At 32.1% G+C, this 20,021-nt stretch overlaps 1 protein-coding gene across 1 annotated transcript in view; it reads left to right on the top strand.

The window, feature by feature from the left end:
• The window catches only part of LRP1B (LDL receptor related protein 1B), a 1,892,531-nt gene extending 1,872,667 nt beyond the window's left edge, over positions 1-19,864 (top strand). Inside the window, exons 87-91 of the mRNA XM_031008804.3 lie at positions 4,036-4,112; positions 11,640-11,730; positions 12,865-13,009; positions 16,288-16,386; positions 17,853-19,864. Of these exons, the coding sequence (XP_030864664.2) occupies positions 4,036-4,112; positions 11,640-11,730; positions 12,865-13,009; positions 16,288-16,386; positions 17,853-17,993 (553 nt within the window). The 3' untranslated portion in view covers positions 17,994-19,864. The remainder of the gene's footprint in view (positions 1-4,035; positions 4,113-11,639; positions 11,731-12,864; positions 13,010-16,287; positions 16,387-17,852) is intronic.
• Positions 19,865-20,021: the final 157 nt, after the last annotated feature.

Raw genomic sequence — 20,021 nt, 5'->3', positions numbered from 1 at the left:
TTGATATTCTAAAAGCGCTTACTGTGCTTCCTAGTAATATTTGTACACTCTAGCTTTTATACGAAGTTATTCCCCTATGCTACAGAAAATTATAATTGAAACAAAACATTATAGCTATACAATAACTGCACAAACTGCTCAGGGAGATGATAAATTAACTCACCATGTGTTTCATACAGTAATATTCAGATGAGAATTAATTACAAAAAATAAATAAATAAATAAGCATACTCCAGGTATTGTGTAGGGAACTTCTATGTAGCTTATTTTATCTTTTGAGCAATCGTGCCGGGCTTGTATATTATTCTTCTCATCCTCACAATAAGACATTGAATGATATTTGTTATAAGAACAAAGCCTGTAAGAATATAATAATAACAATGTATCTCGAATATTTCTTGAAGTGTGACTTGTGAATCATTTACATCAGATTCACCTTGTTGAAATGAAGAATGCTGACCACAATCCCAAGTTACTTGAATTCTCTGATATATGGGGCCCCAGAATCTGAATTTTAACATTTCTCATTTTTCATAATCATTATTCTAGTCTGGAACATAAAGGGAATACCATAAAATGTGCTGTAATTAAGAGCACTTATACATACAACTGTTATGGAAATGGAAGAATAAGATTAAGGAAACAATTTAGCATTAAATAATGCTAGAAAAAAAAAAAGAAGTCAAAGAATGTTAAATCAATACCCTTTACCATGCAGCTATTGACAGCAGGAAACTGCTAAGAGCAGTACCTTCATTTGATGATGTAAATAAAGAAGGATAAATAATTATTTGAATAGTCAATAAGTATCTGTTTATCTACCTACCTACCTGTCTATCTGTCTATCCATCCATCTGTTCCTGATCCAATGATACTTGGTTAAAATTCATGGAATTGTTTAAAACGTTAAATAATTTACAGTTGTATAGTAATCAGCACATAAGATAAAGCTGATATTCATTGTCCTAAGACTAAGGGCAGTGGGAAACGTCTGCAATTTTAACATGAATGATACAGAGCTGTTTGCTACGGTGAGACAAAACAAAACAAAAACAAGAAAAGATTGCCTAGCAGGGTTGTGCAGGGCTAACTTGAAGATAATTGTCCCCAGATGAATAGCAGAGAATACTGGATTGCAATAGTACAGATTAAAGATGACCAGCACATGGAATATGGATTTTGCTTGAGGGATAATAAAAAAGAGATAGATGCCAGAGAAATTATAGTCAGCATGGTTAAGCAAATAATTCAGCGGGGAATTGGACAGGAGATTTTGATGATCTGCACAAATTTTATTTCTTAAATGCTCTGCCATTAATGGCTTTGATCATTGTAGTCTACTTAAAGTATGAAGATTTATGCATTGCTATAAAGATGACAAAATACCTGGTCTTAAATCAACCACTGGAAGAACTTGTGGAGCAGTAAATGCCTTAAGTTATAATTTTGTAAGGTAGGCAACAAGAATAATGATTTCTATTTAATAACTCAAAAGAGATTTTTTAAGACCAAGACAAATGCAGAACAGTGGAACATATTTTATCTTTGGCCATAAAACATTATTTTATAAGGAGTATAAGGAGAATGGTAAAGTGATCATCAGCACATTAAGATGTATAACTGTTAAAATTATTCCTCCAGTACAGTCTTTGAGTTTTTTCCAATATATAATAAGTAAAATAGTCTGTAAAGATTATGAATTTAAATGGGCTCCCACAATTTAAAAGAGGAGAGGATTATGACCACTAGCAGGTGACTTCTTTTATCTATCATAAATACTGGACCCTAAGCCATGGATAAATTAGGAAATTATACCATAATATTAACAAATACCTGTCCTACTTAAATAATTCTAGAGTTTGGAATTAGAATCACACTATCCTTATCCTCTTCATTTAAAAATCTCATTCTGCTAATCTGGAGATCTCAAAATATAATTACTTTATAAATTATTAAAAATACATGATGTTCATGTCAGAACCACAATATGATTAAGTAGCATTTAATCTTCTAATTCTCAAGCAATTCCACTTTCTGACTTCAAATCTTTTCCGAAAGTGTAATAATGAGTCCCAGAGGTTATTTTTTCAGTAACACAATAAAATATGCCTTGGGTCACTTATCTAAGATGAACCTGATTTAGTTTTTTTTTATTTTAAATGAGATAATGTATAAAACAAATTTTGATATTTTAATCAATAATTCAAAATAATTGCACACATGTAGACTTGTACACAACAGCTATTAATACATAATGAAATAACTAAGCAGTCAGGATTAGTTTTTCAGTGGAGCATATGAGATATTCGCGGGGGTAAATTAGAAAAATTTGACAGATGTAAAGCTACATAACAAAAAAAGCATTTCACAATCATTAGAATTCACTCCAAGAACATGTTTGCAAAATGTTCCCAAATATATTATTTTGAACTACCTGTGGACTGTGTCAATGATTACAATATGTGAAGAATTGGACATTTTTCTAGATCATTCATCTGCAAATACCACAAATTAAAAAGAAAAGACAAACACAATGATTTTATTTGTTGTTCACTTTATTCTAATGATTTGAAAATATCCCTATTTCATTACCTAACTCTATTAATACAGACAAGAGTCATAGACTTGGCCTTATGCATTTATCTGTGTTAATGATTTACTTGTATTATGGTTTATAATAAACATGATGTATAGAAAATTATATAATGTGTTAGCTTTTTATGATGTAACAAAAGTTGAGCTAATGTATGAGTGATGCCCTGAATCATAATATAATGATATTAATTTTCATTTAAATCATGCTCCATATTCATAGTTTTAAATTTATCATTTATTAATTAAATAACTCTTATCTAATAGTGTCCTTATTGCCAATTGTGTTCAAGTCTATATATGCTTCTTTGAAACATATTTTCATGTTTATTATTTGACTTTGTCAGTAATAATGATTTTATGAGAATTTGCCCATGTTTTAGGACAGCCAATACTGATTTTACGACTATCACAAATAATTCGTATAGCATCATAGAAGCTTAGCTCAGGAAGCAGCCTCAGATATCAAAATTGGCTATGCCCGAATTGGCAGAGACACTGAAATTGCAGTTATTTAGTTTGGCCCACCATGCCCAGAGAGTTCCACTTGGAATGGCTCTGGAAGCTGTTTTTTTATTGTGTACAGCTATTCTTGATATGGTGGTATTTGACAGTCATTTTAACTACGAACTGAAGCCAATTAAATTGTTTCTCTGTGGATTTCCTGTGACAGATGCACAAAGGCATCTTATGTTAGCCAATAGACCTTGTTTAAACACAACTAAAACTGTTCCAGCATTTATTTTGATGCAACCAGCTAATTTCATAGTTGCAATTTATGTTTAAATAATGGCTTTTAATCAGATCTATTATTCTTGTCTTACTTCTTATCATAGTGTTATAGTACTTACAAGGGAAAAAACAACTTCTCCCAGTAAAAACTTGGGCACATTCTCTTGACTTCATAGTAACAGAAGTATGATTTAAAATGGGAAAGCTCTGTATTTTGTTATCTCTGCTTAGGAGAGTAAAAACTCCACAGCTTGAACTATAAGACAGATGACTATTTGCTGTTTGGTAGTTAGTTCCACTCTGGACTTAGAACAACCAGAAAAAGACACAGATACTTACAGAAGGATTTGCTTAATATGCAAACTCAATTTTTGTAAGTGGCCACTTGTAATTTTCCGTAACTCTCAAATCAATTTCCAATTCTTAATCAAGATTTCAATATCGCTATAAAATGTGCCAATTTTAACACAGAATAAGTAAAATGTCTATAAATCTACATTTTAAAAAGTATTTTAACAAATGAAGTCCAATGAAAGTTACACTCAGCATACTAACAATATGCAAGAGATCATCAGAAATCTCTATGTAATATTCATGAATTTGTGATGACTGGCTCCTGTAACATTTCATTTGGTTAAAGTTACTACAGTAGCCGACTTCTGGGCTTTGTTATTCGCTGATCTGTTTTGTTTGTTGTTTGGATATTTTTAGATGCTCCACCAACTGGTCAGGCACACAGTGTGAAAGGCCAGCCCCAAAGAGCAGCAAGTCTGATCATATCAGCACAAGTAAGTTTCTCAGATTAATATTTTGGGTAATCTACACTGTATATAAATCATTGTCATGTCATTATTGAGTGAGATGAGTCTTAGAACACTTTCTTCACGGAATTTTATAAGAGATCCACTGCAATCGAGGTGTTTTTGAAACAGGAAGCACTGAGCTCTCATCTAATTACAGGATCCAGTGTGTACATTTTCTTTTAGGCTGGGAGAGTTTATCCCAAATTTGGGGAGTTTTCAGAATGCACATCTGCTAACCTAGCATAAGCTTTTCTTTGGAAATATTCATCAGCTGAAAAAGTCGCAGATATCACAATGGATGTGAAAATGCTCCAGGAAGAAAAATAATTCCATGTTTTAATTAGAGCAAAGTGTATTGTCTTGGAATGCATTTCAGTGTGTCTTGGGGGGAGAAAGACAGACTTTATTGGTTAGTCTGAAAGAGAAGCAAGTTAACAAGCAATTCTTAATAGAGATATAAGTTGATTTATTGCTTCTTTATCTTTAAAGTATTGGTTTTGAAGTATATTAAAATATAGATCAACATTTTTGCAAATTTTTTTTGTGCAGCCATAGTCTTAGGGTCACTTGTGTCTATATCATCGTTGTGTGTCTATATCATCGTTGTGTGTCTGTGTACAGTTTCTGACAACCTGAAATGATGTTATAAAGTTTTTCAAAATAAAAGTCTGAAATAAAGTTTGCCAGTTCACACATGTTGTCATTAATTTGACCATGAATGAAAAACCTTTGAAAAATTTGTATTGTCTATTGGGTGTAAATAAATTTGCAAAGAAAAAATAATATCCTTGATGGAAGATTGCTTACCTTAGCAATTTTTCCCTAGTCCTTTACTGCTGGTGACAAGGATTTCATAAAAACAAGCAAAAAGCATAGTGTTTCAGAGTTAGTGAAAAAGGAGAGAGACTATTAAAGTATAAAATATATCATTTTTGTACCCTAGAAGCAGGCTTCCCATCTCTGCTGACATTCCTGTTTGTTGTCTCTGCCCCCAGACAGTTTCGATATCATTGTCCAATTTTTCCTAATTTAGAGATTAATTTGGGTTTATTAATAAGCCTAGGCATCTTTGAAAAATGGAAAATAGGTCTAGAATAGACAGTCTGGGCATGAATATTTAAATTTGGATAGGTGAGGTGAGTGATTTTTGGTTATGGAACATTTTGAGTTGATCTTAGAATTTGTGTGCTCTCCTTAGGTCAGGGAAGGGAGAGGCCATAGGGAAGCTATGAGCATATAATTGTAGGAATGGGACACTGGGATTTGGGGAATTGGCTGATAAAAGGTTAGCAGTGGCAAAATGTGTCTTGCCTAATTTGATATGCAAAAGAAAAAGAAAAAATACTTTATCTCTCTTCCCAAGATTTAGGGCTCAAACTAATGCTACCAGTAATAACTCTGGAGGCATATTAATTTATATATGATTTTAAAAACTATTTGCAAAACTCAACAATCATTAAAAGCATTAATAAAAAATGCATTTAAAGTTATCAAGCTGTAGAACATGCTGCATTTATAAATTAGGAATTAAAAAGATATTTTAGCCTTTTTAATGGTAGTTTCTCAATGATCGAATATAAAGAAAACACATAGCCTTTTTAGAGCATCAAAAACAATTTAAAAAATTTTTTAAAACTCTGACAAGAAATAGCATAGACTGTGTATTAAATTTGGAAATTTTGTATAAGCTCCATCCACAAAGGGAAAGTTTGGTGTTTGGAAAATGGTTTGGATCTGGAATGCTCCAGGTGTTCCCGTTAGAGAGTGGGGTCTCCAACGATTTGTATGGGCAAATGTAAGAAACTGGTTTTAATTACATGCAACAGTTCTAAAGTAAAGAACATCAAATAGGGGAAAGAGTTGCAAATAGTTGTAACCCTTTCCAATGATTCTGAAGCTCTTTCTCCCGTCACTAATTTAAAGTCAAGAAATTTAATAGAACTATCAATGCATTTTGAAAGAGCTATTAGCTACATATATGTCAAATTATCACAAACTTGATCAAAGTTGACCAAATAATGACTCTATTAGATGCTTATTATCAGACATTTATGCTTCGAGAAACTTGCCTCAGTAGCTCTGAAAGAAGGGAAAAGGTAGTTAAACTTACCTTTCCCATGAAAGAGGATTACTTTTATTATTTTGGGTAAAATCTAGTGGTTTTGAATGGTTGTCAAACCTTCCCCAAACTTGAGCAGAAGTCGTCTGCCCAATAAGAAAGATGAAACTTTAGGAATGTGTTTTCAAATCTGCATTTCTATCATCAGTGGACCTTTGTTGGCATAGTCCAGAATACACTGCCTCTGTCTGCCTAATTGCTATCAATTTATACAGAGATTTACTTTTCTGCTTTGTACATGGCCTTCATAATCATCTCCGAATAGTGGTAGTGATGTTCACCGGCTTCTGATGTTTAAAGTATCTAAAAGCAGCTTGTGGAATTAGGCAGATCTATTATCTAGGGCTTTGTGCTCAGGTTCCATTTTAAAAATCTAGTCTGACTCTTCTGAAGATATTTTGAAGAGTTTTAAACTCAGGATGATAAAATATTCATTGCATACGTCTATTTTAAATTTACATAAAATTTTAAAATTTACATAAAATTGAGCATTGAATGATCAGTGTTTCAATTATGTTATTTGTTGTATCCGCTGAAATTATGAAAGACAAAAATATACTCAGCATTGGTGGTGCAGTAATGTAGAGATGCTGTATTTTACTATAGTGACAATAGGGGCAAGATATCTGTTAGGGGGTCATTGTATCTCTTTTGCTACTTTGTTTTTATCATTTTATATCATCCATTATGTTTTAATACAGAAAAAAACTGGTTATATTATACCAGGAATTATAAATCTGCAAATATAGAGATGTAACTGAAAAACACAACAAAATAATGTTTTATTTCCATTTCTCCCAAAGCAAAGGTTTATCAAGTCTCTGCTAAGTGTCAAGTACTGCACTAGATCCCAGAGGCAGGTCAGTGAGGAAGGCAGACAGAGCTTCTTCTCATGAAGCTGAGGTTCTAATGGAGTAAACAGCAATAAAACAAGGAAGTAAATAAAAAAGGAAATATTCAAATGTATAAAGTAATTGTGAGTTTTGATTGGTCCGTGAAGGAAGCAAAAACAAAAAAGATAAAAAGGGCAAAGATAGAGAATGTCACAGGAAAAGTGAGGCCAGGAGTGTTTTCTCTGAGGTGGTGATACTTCAGCTGAGACTTGAGGCTCAAGGTACAAGAATAAAGAACAGCAGGTACAACAACCGTGGAGCAAGAAAGAGTTAGACATGTCCAGCAGACTGAAAGAAGACCAGTGTGCTGGTATCAAGAAAACAAGGGGGAGAGTGGTACAAAGTGAAGTTAGAGATACAGGACCAAGATGATAGGCAGCCTCTTGAAGACCACTGGAAGGATCACCTTTACTAAGTTGGGAACATATTTTCTTTACAATTTTTAACATTACAATGTACCAAAATGCTTAAGAGAAAGGATGCTAATTTCAACAAATATATATACTCTACATTTATACATATCTATAAACAAACTTAAGAACAGGGTATAGAGCAACATGTCAAAGGCAGTCATTTTAATTATATAATTTATGCTAATATTGTTCTATTGAAAATTTGATCAGTAAATAAAATGTTCTCTTCCTCTGAACTTCATGATAGTGAACACTTCTGGTTTCTCTTCTACCTCTTTTGAAGCAACTCTGTCTTCCTTTTGACATTATTTTCTTTCTATTCTGCTTAATTTACCTGTTTATCACTAGATACACTCTCCTTGCCAAGACATAATCCTTGACATGAGTTATCAACTCTGTTGATTCCCCAAAATTCCTATGCTCAATATTGATTTATCTCCTAAGTTTGAGACATATATTTCACTGCTTGCTTGATATATCTGTATCTGTGTCATCTATATTCCACAGGGATCTCAAGCTCAGTTCCCAAATGATCTCATCACTGCCCCCTATCCACAGTCATTTTCATATACCTTATTTTGCCTTTCTGTCCATCCATATGGATGGCTGAAAAGTGGTGATACTTCCGCTGAGACTTGAGCCAATCCACCTGGCTATGGAAACAACACTTAAGTTCCATCCTTAAACTTCTCTCTCTTTCCTAAATTGAATCAAACAATAAATTCAGTAGATGTTCCTTCCTAAATTTTCTTCAACATCATCCTTTTAAAAAGAAAAAAATAGTACAATTGCCCATCTGATTTATATGGCTTACACACTCCTTCATAATCTCACCTCTGCTTTCCACTGCAGTCACATCTCCTTCCAGCCCAACTGTTTTTCCTTAATCGTAATCCTCTTGGCCTTTAAAGTCTCTTCACCGACAACAGAGGATTTGCTCCTTAAGCCTCGGAGACAAACTAGTCTCCTTCCACCCCAGATCTAGTTGGAGGCACCTCCTTTATATTCCCAGAACAATGCAAACTTTCCTAATACAGCATTCATGCTACTATAGTGAATGAACCCATTTATTTGTCATTCTGTTATACATCAAGCAATATAAGAGAAGGGTCATTTTATCCTCAGTGCAAAATAGAGTATATTTTCAGGGCCTGGAGCACAGCAAGCACTTAAGATATATTTGCTAAATAAGAATTGAATTTATAGACCCTATGACATCCTAAGGACTGCACTATTTGCATAACAAAGAGAAACAGATTGTGCCCTCAAATATCTCAAAAACAAACTGATGCATTATATTATGAAAAGTGCAAAATAGAAGCATGTACAGAGTGCTATGAGAACATGTGTTTTGTTTATTAAGCATGTATGTAGTATTTTCTGACTGGCATAATCCTATCTATAATACTGTATGATAACTATTAATGATGATACCCATATTATAGATGAGTAAATTGAGACAAATATAATTAATGTGCCTGAGCATATGTTGGTAATGAATAGTAAAACAGATTTGAATAGAGGTAGCCTGGCTCCATTATCTCAACTGCCATGCTGTACTAGCTCTCCTATGGAAAGGGGCTCTTCAACACAGCACTTATAGTTCTTTCTTCTAATGGAAAAATGTTGCATGATGAGGTTTCAGAACCATGTTGCAAAAAAGACTTGCTCTATTTTTTTTATGAGAAACTTGTTGAGATATCCCCTCCACCCTTAATAAGTACAGAGTCTACGTTTTTCAGTTTCTAATACTCTATTAACAATGTGCTGTTAAAACATGACCTGCAATAGGGATTGATCATTGTATTTACAGTATGAAATTTACTGTCATATATAATACTAGGGAAAAAGTACTTATTTTTATAATATCTGTTATATGATTTTAAAAATACCTGTGTTTCCAGCAATAAAAACTATTTTATAAAATTTTAAAAAACTTGCTAATCTTCTACCCTGCATTATTTATCGGTGACACTAGGTTTTATAGTAGTTACTTTGATTGGTTACATAAACATATCAGAAGTTTAGGCTCTTAAACACAAAATGCTGTAATATATGGGATTGCAACTGCCATCTATGAAGGGAAAAAAAGAAACCTTTTATTTTCTAGCATACTTAATTAACAGCTTCATACCTCATAGGAATGTCAAACTGTAGAACAAGTAAAATCTATTTTTAAGAAATGATTTATAATTACATTGAGAGAAAATTTTACATACCCTAAAACTATATTGATAGGTATTTTACACCCACCAATTTTATACAAATTTTAGAGGAAAATGAAGTAGATATATTTGTAAAGTCATGATCAAGCAGTTGAAGTCATAGTTTATGAAGAAACCAAGCTGTTCTCTGGTATTTAAAACTTGTGAACAAATGTTAATTACCATCCAAGCTGCCAGATTCTCTTTCATTAATTGCTAATAAATTACAGATGCATATAAAGTTCACTTTCCCAAAACAAAGGAGGTAATATAGTAATATCAAACACCATAAGTTCTCATAACTACATGAAAAAACAAAATGACTTTTACATTTTAGAAAGTGTCTAAAGAAGTGGATAGAAGAGATGGTTGGTTATTTTACACGAGTTATTTCTCGAAGTTCTAAATTAGAGATTTATCTTATACATGAAATTTTCTTAATGAAGCCTTTTTGGTATTTGGCAAGTGATCCAGTATGGTTTATCTCACTCAGATATCCTCTGGCTATAAAGCTCTTACAACATATCTATATATTTATAATACAGTTCTAAGTGGCTGGTTATTGTGCATATCACCATTAATTTCTACCTTGATACTTTCACATGCACATGTATTTGCCTGAAAAATTCATAGACTTTCAGAATTTTTAATGTTCTATTCTTAATCCATTCAAGATCTCCATGTTCAATTTTAACTAGTTGTTGGGCTGCTTGGTTTCTTAGGTTAACCAGTGATTAAGTTGACTTGTCAACCAGAGGTTTATTCAAAGTAGAGAAAAGCCTTTGTTTCATGTGTACTAGATATTTTTCAGTAAGAAAAGTTAATATTAGCTATGTCATACTTTCCTGTTATCAGGCAACCCTGTATTCAGTTTTCTTCTTATAATAAGTGATATTTGGGTGTATTCTCCTGTGGGTCACATTATTAGCAATGGGCTATTATTGTCTGTCTACTCACTGACTAAAAAAATCGATTACCCTATTGCTAATCTAGTATATACATGGAAAACAAAGTCTCCTCCATTTTGCCTCCTCCCTGTGCTCAGATGCATAAAAACAAAGACCAAATTTCACTGATCATTTTTGAAGATCTATTCTGTTAGTGCTAGTACCCAAGACCTTCCTCATATATGGAAGAAAGGAAAATAATTGACATTTGCCACATAAGCCAAACTCCTAAAATATGTCTTGCTAAGACTGTTCAGAAACTAGAACATGAGAAAGAGAACCTCTTCACCCCCTAATTCTGTGGAATCAAGCTAACTGCCCTTTGTGGTAAGTCTTCTTCTCTGTGTTTTACAGTTGAAGAGCATGAGCCTCAAAGCATTTAAATAACCTACATAAGGTCTCACTTCAAGTAAGTTGTGAAACCAATATTTACACCAAGATTCCATCCAAATCAAACACTGATACCCCTTTTGTTTCACCAGGCTGCCACCTAACTTGTCACATGGACCCCTGACCAGAAAGTATGGATGACTAAAGGAACAAAACTAAGGGTGGGAATGTGGTCAGTGAAACTGTGTAAATGTTTATTCAGTCTTAGTCGATTTAAAAAGAGGTACTAGCAGGTACTTGCATCATTGCTAGTAAATGTGTGTGATGGGAATCACTAAACACAGATCAACAAAAAAGTCAGATCTCTAATCTCAAGGTATTTAAATGCAACACATAAATGAAAGATATCTAAAGAAACATTTCCATCAGACCAAGTGTTTAAGAGAAGAGTGATTTTCCAATAACATAATTATGAACCCGAAATATAAACATTTGGGCTAAGCTTTTATTATATCAATGGTCAAGTGATTTGGTGTAATAAAGTATTTAGTTTTATCAATTTTTACTTCATTTATTTCTTCATCTATTCACTCATTTATTTTCCAGGAAGCATTGCCATCATTGTGCCTCTCGTCCTCTTGGTGACTTTGATAACCACCTTAGTAATTGGTTTAGTGCTTTGTAAAAGAAAAAGAAGGTAAGATGCAATGTTCCAGATTAGCAGTCAGTGAATAAATCACACAACTAGGTGCAGAAACATAATGTTTGTTGTTAAACATGATTTAGTTATGCCAACTGTAAAATACAATGTTTTTCAAATCATTTTATACCTCTCTTTTAAGTGATTATAATTTAGACAAGTCTTCTCCCATGTTATGTTAAGGGAATGGTCCATTTATTTATTCTAGCAAAACTGACAAGAGATCATATTATTCAAAAGTTAAGTAGGATTTTACATTTGCAGTTGTCTTTCCTTGAAACAGCAAGGGTCTCTGAAGAGCATCTTTTTATGTTAATGTGTATGATTAGTAATGTCAATACAGTGATACTGATATGCATATATACATCTCCAATTTGTTCATTTCGTTCACAAATAGTGCATTGATTCACTTATACCTCATTAGAAGTATCATTTCAATTTATATGAAAATGAACTTATAGATCTAGAAGAGTAAGTTGTCTACAGAAAGACAAGAGCCATGTGTGCTCACTTACAAATGGACGTGAAATAATGTCCATTATTACTGACATAGAGTGTAGGGTGATAACTATTGGAGATTTAGAAGGGCGGGAAATGAAAGTGGGGTGGTTGATGAGAAATTACCTAATGGGTACAGCGTACATTACTTGGGTGATGGACATACTAAAAGCCCAGGCTTCAACACTATGCAATATAACCACGTAACAAACTTGCACTTGTACAAAATAAGCTTAAAAACCAAGAGCTTTTGAGTCAGTATTTGAATTATGTAAAACAGGATTCTAACCATGTAACTTGGGGATTGAAAACAATCTTAGAGTTTATCACTATTTTGTTGTGATAGTTTTCAGAAAGGAGAAAAAATAGAATTTAAAAAGATTGGTAAATATTCAATTTCAAATGATGTCATTTCAGCTATTTAGGAGGTATTTATTTCCAGTGTGTTTTTGTTAAGTCAAAACAACTGGGAATACGGCCTATCAATGTACTACTTTTTGTTCCTCTGTTACTTGACAAATGTCATTTATTCAATTTATTTCAAAATAAGTCAGTAAATCTATAAATATAATTTCATATGCCTTGATTGTGATATTTATACAAAACACACATATTAATGTTTATATATTCTAGGACAAAAACAATTAGAAGACAACCTATTATCAATGGAGGAATAAATGTAGAAATTGGCAATCCATCTTATAACATGTATGAGGTAGATCATGATCACAACGATGGAGGTCTTTTAGATCCTGGCTTTATGATAGACCCAACAAAGGTAATATGTCTTAAGATAATGGGCAGTGAGCACTAACATTCTTGAGTCGCATCTCTGTTTTATGGTTCTGAATTTCACCAAGTTTTTCTGTTATCTGAAGTTAGAATAAGGGACTTTAGGATGTATTGAATGATATAGCCTCTTCTAAAGAGAAAGTACAATTATGGACTGCATTCACCTGAAGCTGAGTGTAACACATCTTAGAAAACACATATTTATTTGCTCAGTTCTTTTATAAACATGTTATTTTTATATTTTTTATTGAAAAATGATTCATTATCTAATTTTGTTTACCTAAAGCAAACGAAAAACTCATTTAAAAATTGTTTTAGTATTGATATCACACAGCAAATTGTTCAGGTCTTCTTCAGGGGATGGATAGATATATAGATAGATAAAGGTCTATTATAAAGTAAAGCTACTGACTTTCAATGTTGAAATATATGCAAGGAGAAGACCAATACATGCACAGCTTCTAGAAATATGGCTGAAAAGTAGTTTGGTGAGACATTTTCTTTTCTACCCACTTCCTCCCAGTATTCCTTACAGTGTGGTTCTATGGGGTTTTGGTTTGGTAGGAACTGGATACTTACAAGATAGTTTTGTTTTCATCACTTCAGACATGGCATCCTTCTTTTAATTTTTTTGTTTTAATTGATACATAATAAGCAGGCAATCAGTACATTGAAGAGATATCTGTACTTCCATGATTTTTACAGCATTATTCACAATAGCCAAGATATAGAATCAACCTAAGTGTGCATCAACAATGAATAAAGAAAATGCTATTCAGCCATAAAAAAGAAGGAAATCCTGTCATTTGAGGCAACATGGATAAAGCTGGATGATATTGTCGTATATGAAATAATCCAAACACAGAATGACAAATACCACATGATCTCACTCACATGTGAATCTATAGAAGTTAATATTGAAGTAGAGAGTAGAATAGTGGTTACTAGAGAGTGGAGAGGGCAGGAGGAAGGAAAATAGGTGTTGTTCAATGGGTACAAAGTCACAGTCAGATAAGGGGAATGGGTTTTGGTGTTCTATAGCACAGTTAGGTGACAGTGGTTAACAATATTGTATTGTATATTTAAAAATAGCTAGAAAAGGATTTTTAATGTTCTCGCCACAAAAAAACATAACTATATATGAGTTGATAGATATGCTAAATACTTTGATTTTTTTCTGCAATGTATACATGTATAAAAACATAACAAAACACAGTATCTCATAAATATGTATAATTCATGTAAAATAATGCTCTAATCAAATGTGTTGAGGTATTAGCAAATCTAAATACACAGCTTAGTGTAAAAATCTTGGTCAGTGTATTTTTTAAATATAAAAGAGTGCAGTACTTTATTATCAAAATAAGTATGTTGTTTCCAATAATGTTTAAATGATGAGCCAGATAAGCTGTGTCCTTGGACTTCTTTGTAATTAAATCACTTTTGAGAAATATTTTCCTATCTGTCATAATATCCTTACTAGTTTAAAACATTTCATTGATACATATAGCCTGACAATCCACAGCCTTTTAAATTTAAAAATGTTTGTTAGTTTTTATTACTATAAGCTGAGGTTGGCAACTTTTAAGGGAAATAGCTAAATGATACAATTATCCAGTTAAACTTGTGAAGATTTACTTCAGTGAATTATCTGAATATTCTTTCTGATAATTTTAGAATATTTTTTCTCTAAATTAAGAGTATCAATTTAGTATTATGAAACAATTTTTCTTGGTTTATTCGCTTATTTATTGAATAGTTATTTTTTTCTGACTTACAAAAGTTACTTCATCAAAATGCACTTTTACATTGTAAATATCCAATGTGGCCAATCTACATTCAAATTATTTTGCAATCACAGTCATTGGTGTTCCTGAAGAATCTGAATAGGATCCCACATATTCAGTCTAGTTCTGAACCCATGATTAGGCTTTCTAAGCCTAAAATTGATGCTCAAATATTCACTTCTATGAAAATCAATCAATCTTTTCACATGGATACATTGTGTACTATCAGGGAATATTATGATATTTTTCTAATTAGACATAATTTTATAGTTATTAAAATTCACTCCTGCATCTGAAATTTTTCAAGGAAAAAGTCTTGGTAACCTTACATTTGATATTTTCTGCTTTAAAATATCACAGAAGTGGAGACACGATACATATTTTACACATTGCTATTGATAATCTATTATATCTATGAAGGAGAAAGACAAATAATAGAGTTCTGAAATTCTTTGCATTTTTCTTAGGAATAAAAATATAGTATTCACACATATAACAGACTAATGAGGATATACTTTACACATTTTTCATATGAAGGAGGGTTCTTATTTTTTCCTCATCATTTTTATTTCTAGTGATAGAATTAATCCAATTTTGTACACTTAAAGAGAATAGCTTTTTACACATTTAAAAATTTTCACATTTACTCTAGGAAGATAAAACTATGCTTCAGTGCCCCCAAATATATTTTAATGTACTTAGAGCATAATACTCAAATATTTACCAATTGGATGACTGAATAACCAAAATTGCATCAAATATGACTTAGATGACTGATTATAGCTGGATCCTGATATTTGAATATAAATGTGAATTGTTGTCAAATGAGTAACTACAGAAAAAAACAGCTAGTTCTAATAGGTTTAGACAGTAGTGAGAAACAAAGGGCCATATTGAAGCAACCTTAATAATCATATGAATTTTATAGAGCATTCACTTTGTTACAAGGGTTTGATATATGCATGGTGCAATCAGTATAAATTACATTACATGTGAAGAAAAATTTTGTAGAACACTCATTTCTGTTATTCTCAAAGAGGGTAAAATTTCTAGTTCAATGTTATCTTATAATCAAAAGGATTGAAAGTACTTAATGCGGTTAATAAAATTGATTTGACTATGGGGGTAACCACAGAATAGTTTGAAGAGTTTAAAAGAGATAAATATGTACTAGTTTTATCTTCAAATTCATGCCAATTCTTACTTGGACTATTTTTTATATTTTCTGAATAAGACTTTTGTGAGAGAAATGTCTACCTATGAAGCAAAGATCCAATATTAATATAGGATCTTTAATAATATTAATATTGGATATTTTAAGTTGTTTTAAGTTGTTAAAGCTAACATGAACACACTGTAAATGGTGTAAGGCTAAAGGGTATTTTTATGTTATTTTTATGAATTAACATGATATGTATCGATGAAAAGAGATTCCATAATATTAGATCAGAAACTAAAATTTTCTGTTTATATACAGGCCAGGTACATAGGGGGAGGACCCAGTGCTTTCAAGCTTCCACACACAGCGCCACCCATCTACCTAAACTCTGATTTGAAAGGACCACTAACTGCTGGGGTGAGAGAAGAATATTCGTTATTTCATGTCCATTTCATCACAGAATCCTCACAATCAAAGACTAATTACTAGACTTAGAGGCTTGTTTTTAATTAAATTTTTAATTAACAAGAGATTTCAAAATAGCATTTAAATTGGGGGCTTATGTTATGTGTCCTGTCTATGCAAGATTACATCTAAAACATTATTTTAGGCAAGCCATTAAGTAGAAATATCTCTTCTACTGGATTTGGAAATGTTATTGTCCTTTAACAGTGAACACGAGTATTTGTTATTCTTAGCAAAGAAGCTCTAGCCAGAAATTTAAACTGAATAATTTAAACTTTTGATTTTATTCATTTCCTCTCATAGTGGTTTATTTAATATATACAAATTTGACGTGCAGTTAAATAGACTATACTTTAAAATGTGTCATCATATTGAGAAATTACAGACGGTCTAACAAAACCACTCTCAAAAACATGTTTCAATTAAGTAACTGGTGTTTAGAGAAAGCTGTTCTGTCTAAAGTTACATAGTTCATTTTAAGCAGAAGAGGAATAAAAATATGCATTATCAAGATTCCTAGGGATGAGAATTCTCTCCCTTATCGTCTTTCCCATCAACTGTTTTCATCCTCATTTTCTATCATGTTTGTCTCAATTGCATGGCTCAAAGATTATGATGTTTCCTTGCTGTAACTAAGATTTAATGTACTGTTTTTGGAAAGACGAAACAAAAAAAAACGAAAACAAACACTAGGCAAAATTTTCTTGGGATAAACTGCAATTTGTTAAATAGTGAACATTGTATGTATATGTTTTCCAACTCAAAGAGGTCAGCTGCTGCATGCCTCTAATTCTACTTCAAAATGCTATGTTTGTGAAACTTAAGATGACTGTGTATATCACAATTCTTTGAAAAAGTCCAAAAATATTTCTAATAAGTACACACAGGTTGTTTGAGGCAAAAATATTGCTTTAAAAATCTGCTACACTAATACATTTCTTTACATTTTTGTTTACTTGTTTTTAAGTTCATATTGAAAAATTATAAGCACCAAACAAATGCTTTTCTGAAAACACATCTTACTTGCTACGGATAGGCTTGTAATAGCAATAACGGGGACAACACAAAAAACTGAAGACATGACAATTTAGTTTCACATTTTATGCTTTTATAATAAAGTCTCAGTGAACACAGCTTTTACAAAGATTTTTTTTCTGGCTTTTTATATATGGCAAAGCTCCTCTTAGGTTCACAAGTTACTTGCAAAATGTAAAATTATGTTTCATGTAATACCATGCTTGAGTTGACTAAAGTCTGTAAATACAACATGTAAATAACCTTTAAATCATTACTGTTTAATAAATTAAATGTATTGCATACAAATATTGTTATGATTAGGAGATGGACATTCTAGGAAGTAAATAATTAACGTGGCCAAGACCAATAATAAAATTAAATTTATTTTTTTTCTCCTTCAGCCAACAAATTACTCCAATCCGGTATATGCAAAATTATATATGGATGGGCAAAACTGTCGAAACTCCTTAGGAAGTGTTGATGAAAGGAAAGAACTGCTTCCAAAGAAAATAGAAATTGGTATAAGAGAGACAGTGGCATAATCAGTGATATCTTTTATATGCTGTATAAATGTATAAAATATAAGGATTACTTTTGTATGTTCCAACAGTATTATACTTGTTTTGGCATCAGCATTACCTCTTTCTTTATCTTTTTCCTGGTTAATTGTTTTCTGAGTTTTTTGGGTTTTATTTTTTGCTGATGACTATTGATTGACCATTTGTATGGTATTTTTATGAAAAAGAACTGCACTACAGTACAATTTACAACAATGCTGCTGATTGACACACCTTTGAATTTGTTAAAATTAAAAACAACATATTCCTTTGTAGTGTGAATATGAGCAATCTATTTTATATGAACTTTTTTGGTTGTACTTAATCAACAAGGAGAATCTCTGCACTTTTCCACTATATGGTTTGAAGGCTGTAATACAGTGTCATTTTATTTTTCTGTTTAAATTGATGGAAAAATGATTGAATGGTCAACTCTCTTCTTTGTGCCCATAAAGATCGATTCAGACTCTGCTGAAAATACATAGCTCTCACAAGTTCAGCATCACTTGCTTTGAAATTAGCCTTAGATTGCCAACCAATAGATGAGAATTTTGAGGAAATTTAAAAATATGTAAAATTAATAATTTGCATGAACACAGATGACTACATTTTCCAAAACTTAGTGGACTCTATGTGATGTACTAAATGTATACACCTTGTAAGCAATAGTTATATTTAGGTGGTAGAACATAGCAAAAATATAACCGAAAGTTGGCCGACTGCACTTGCTATGGAATAAGACCTTTTATTCTCCCTCAGTCTCGAGATAAATAGCCAGCCTAGAGCACAACAGGGCATTGGGTACTTGCGTCTTAGGTATTTCTTCCCAGTCACATCCATTTTGTGGAAGATTAACCCAACCCCTTACACTACACTGAACACTAAAGAATAATATATAAGCACACAAATTGGTGACAGAATTTCAATTACATGAATGCATCCTCTTTGCTAGGTCAAAAACAAAGGGCAAAGCAGACATTTTAGTATACAGAGTGATTGGTAAATATTTTCAAGATTTAATATGAGCAACCCATTATTTGCCCTATCCAAAATATATTCAAGGGCCTTCCAAGTTGTAGAAGAACAATGATCTTCCCATAATCAAAAGTGGAGAGTCGAAATGCTGTGACAGTTGCTCTGGTATTCAGGTTCCTCTGGGTTTTACAGAACGCATGGATCCCATTGACGTTTGGTTTGTTTATCTTCAAATTTGAGTTGAAACGAGTGCGATTTATTTAAGTTGTATATAAAAATAAAAGGATAGCATTTTTATACAAATATCTTTAAAGGCACAAAAGATTTATTCACAAGTTTTGGAGGGCTTTTTGTTCCTCTGATAGACATGACTGACTTTTAGCTGTCATAATGTATTAACCTAACAGATGAAATATGTTAAATATGTGGTTGCTCTTTATCCCTTTGTACAAGCATTAAAAAAACTGCTGTTTTATAAGAAGACTTTTTGTTGTACTATGTGCATGCATACTACCTATTTCTAAACTTTGCCATATTGAGGCCTTTATAAACTATTGATTTATGTAATACTAGTGCAATTTTGCTTGAACAATGTTATGCATATCATAAACTTTTTCAGGTTCTTGTTTAAGTACATTTTTTAAATTGAACAGTATTTTTCATTTTGGTTATAATATAGTCATTTTGCCTATGTTTCTACAATGAAGTGTTAAATACTTTATAAAAAATTGTTGACTGACTTATTTAAATGAAATTCTACATATTTAAGAGTTTGTGTTGGGTAGTTTTTAAAAATAAGAAAATTCCTTTATGTAGCTTAAATATTCTGAGAGAACTGTTTTAGTAAACATGGCATTTTTATATCCTTAGAACATAATACACTCCAGGGGAAAACTGATTTCATTGTATCATCTTTCAATGCACAGTAGAGAAGGCATTTTCTGTCTTCATGGAGTAGAAACACTCCCCTTACTTTATCCTTTTCCCTGCCTTCCTGTGCCTGTCAGAGACTCCGTATTGCAATAGAAAGAAAGGTTC

This window comes from Gorilla gorilla, chromosome 11 (assembly GCF_029281585.2).
Source record: "Gorilla gorilla gorilla isolate KB3781 chromosome 11, NHGRI_mGorGor1-v2.1_pri, whole genome shotgun sequence".
Lineage (NCBI taxonomy): Eukaryota > Metazoa > Chordata > Mammalia > Primates > Hominidae > Gorilla > Gorilla gorilla.
This window is presented reverse-complemented; position numbering and strand designations above follow the sequence as displayed.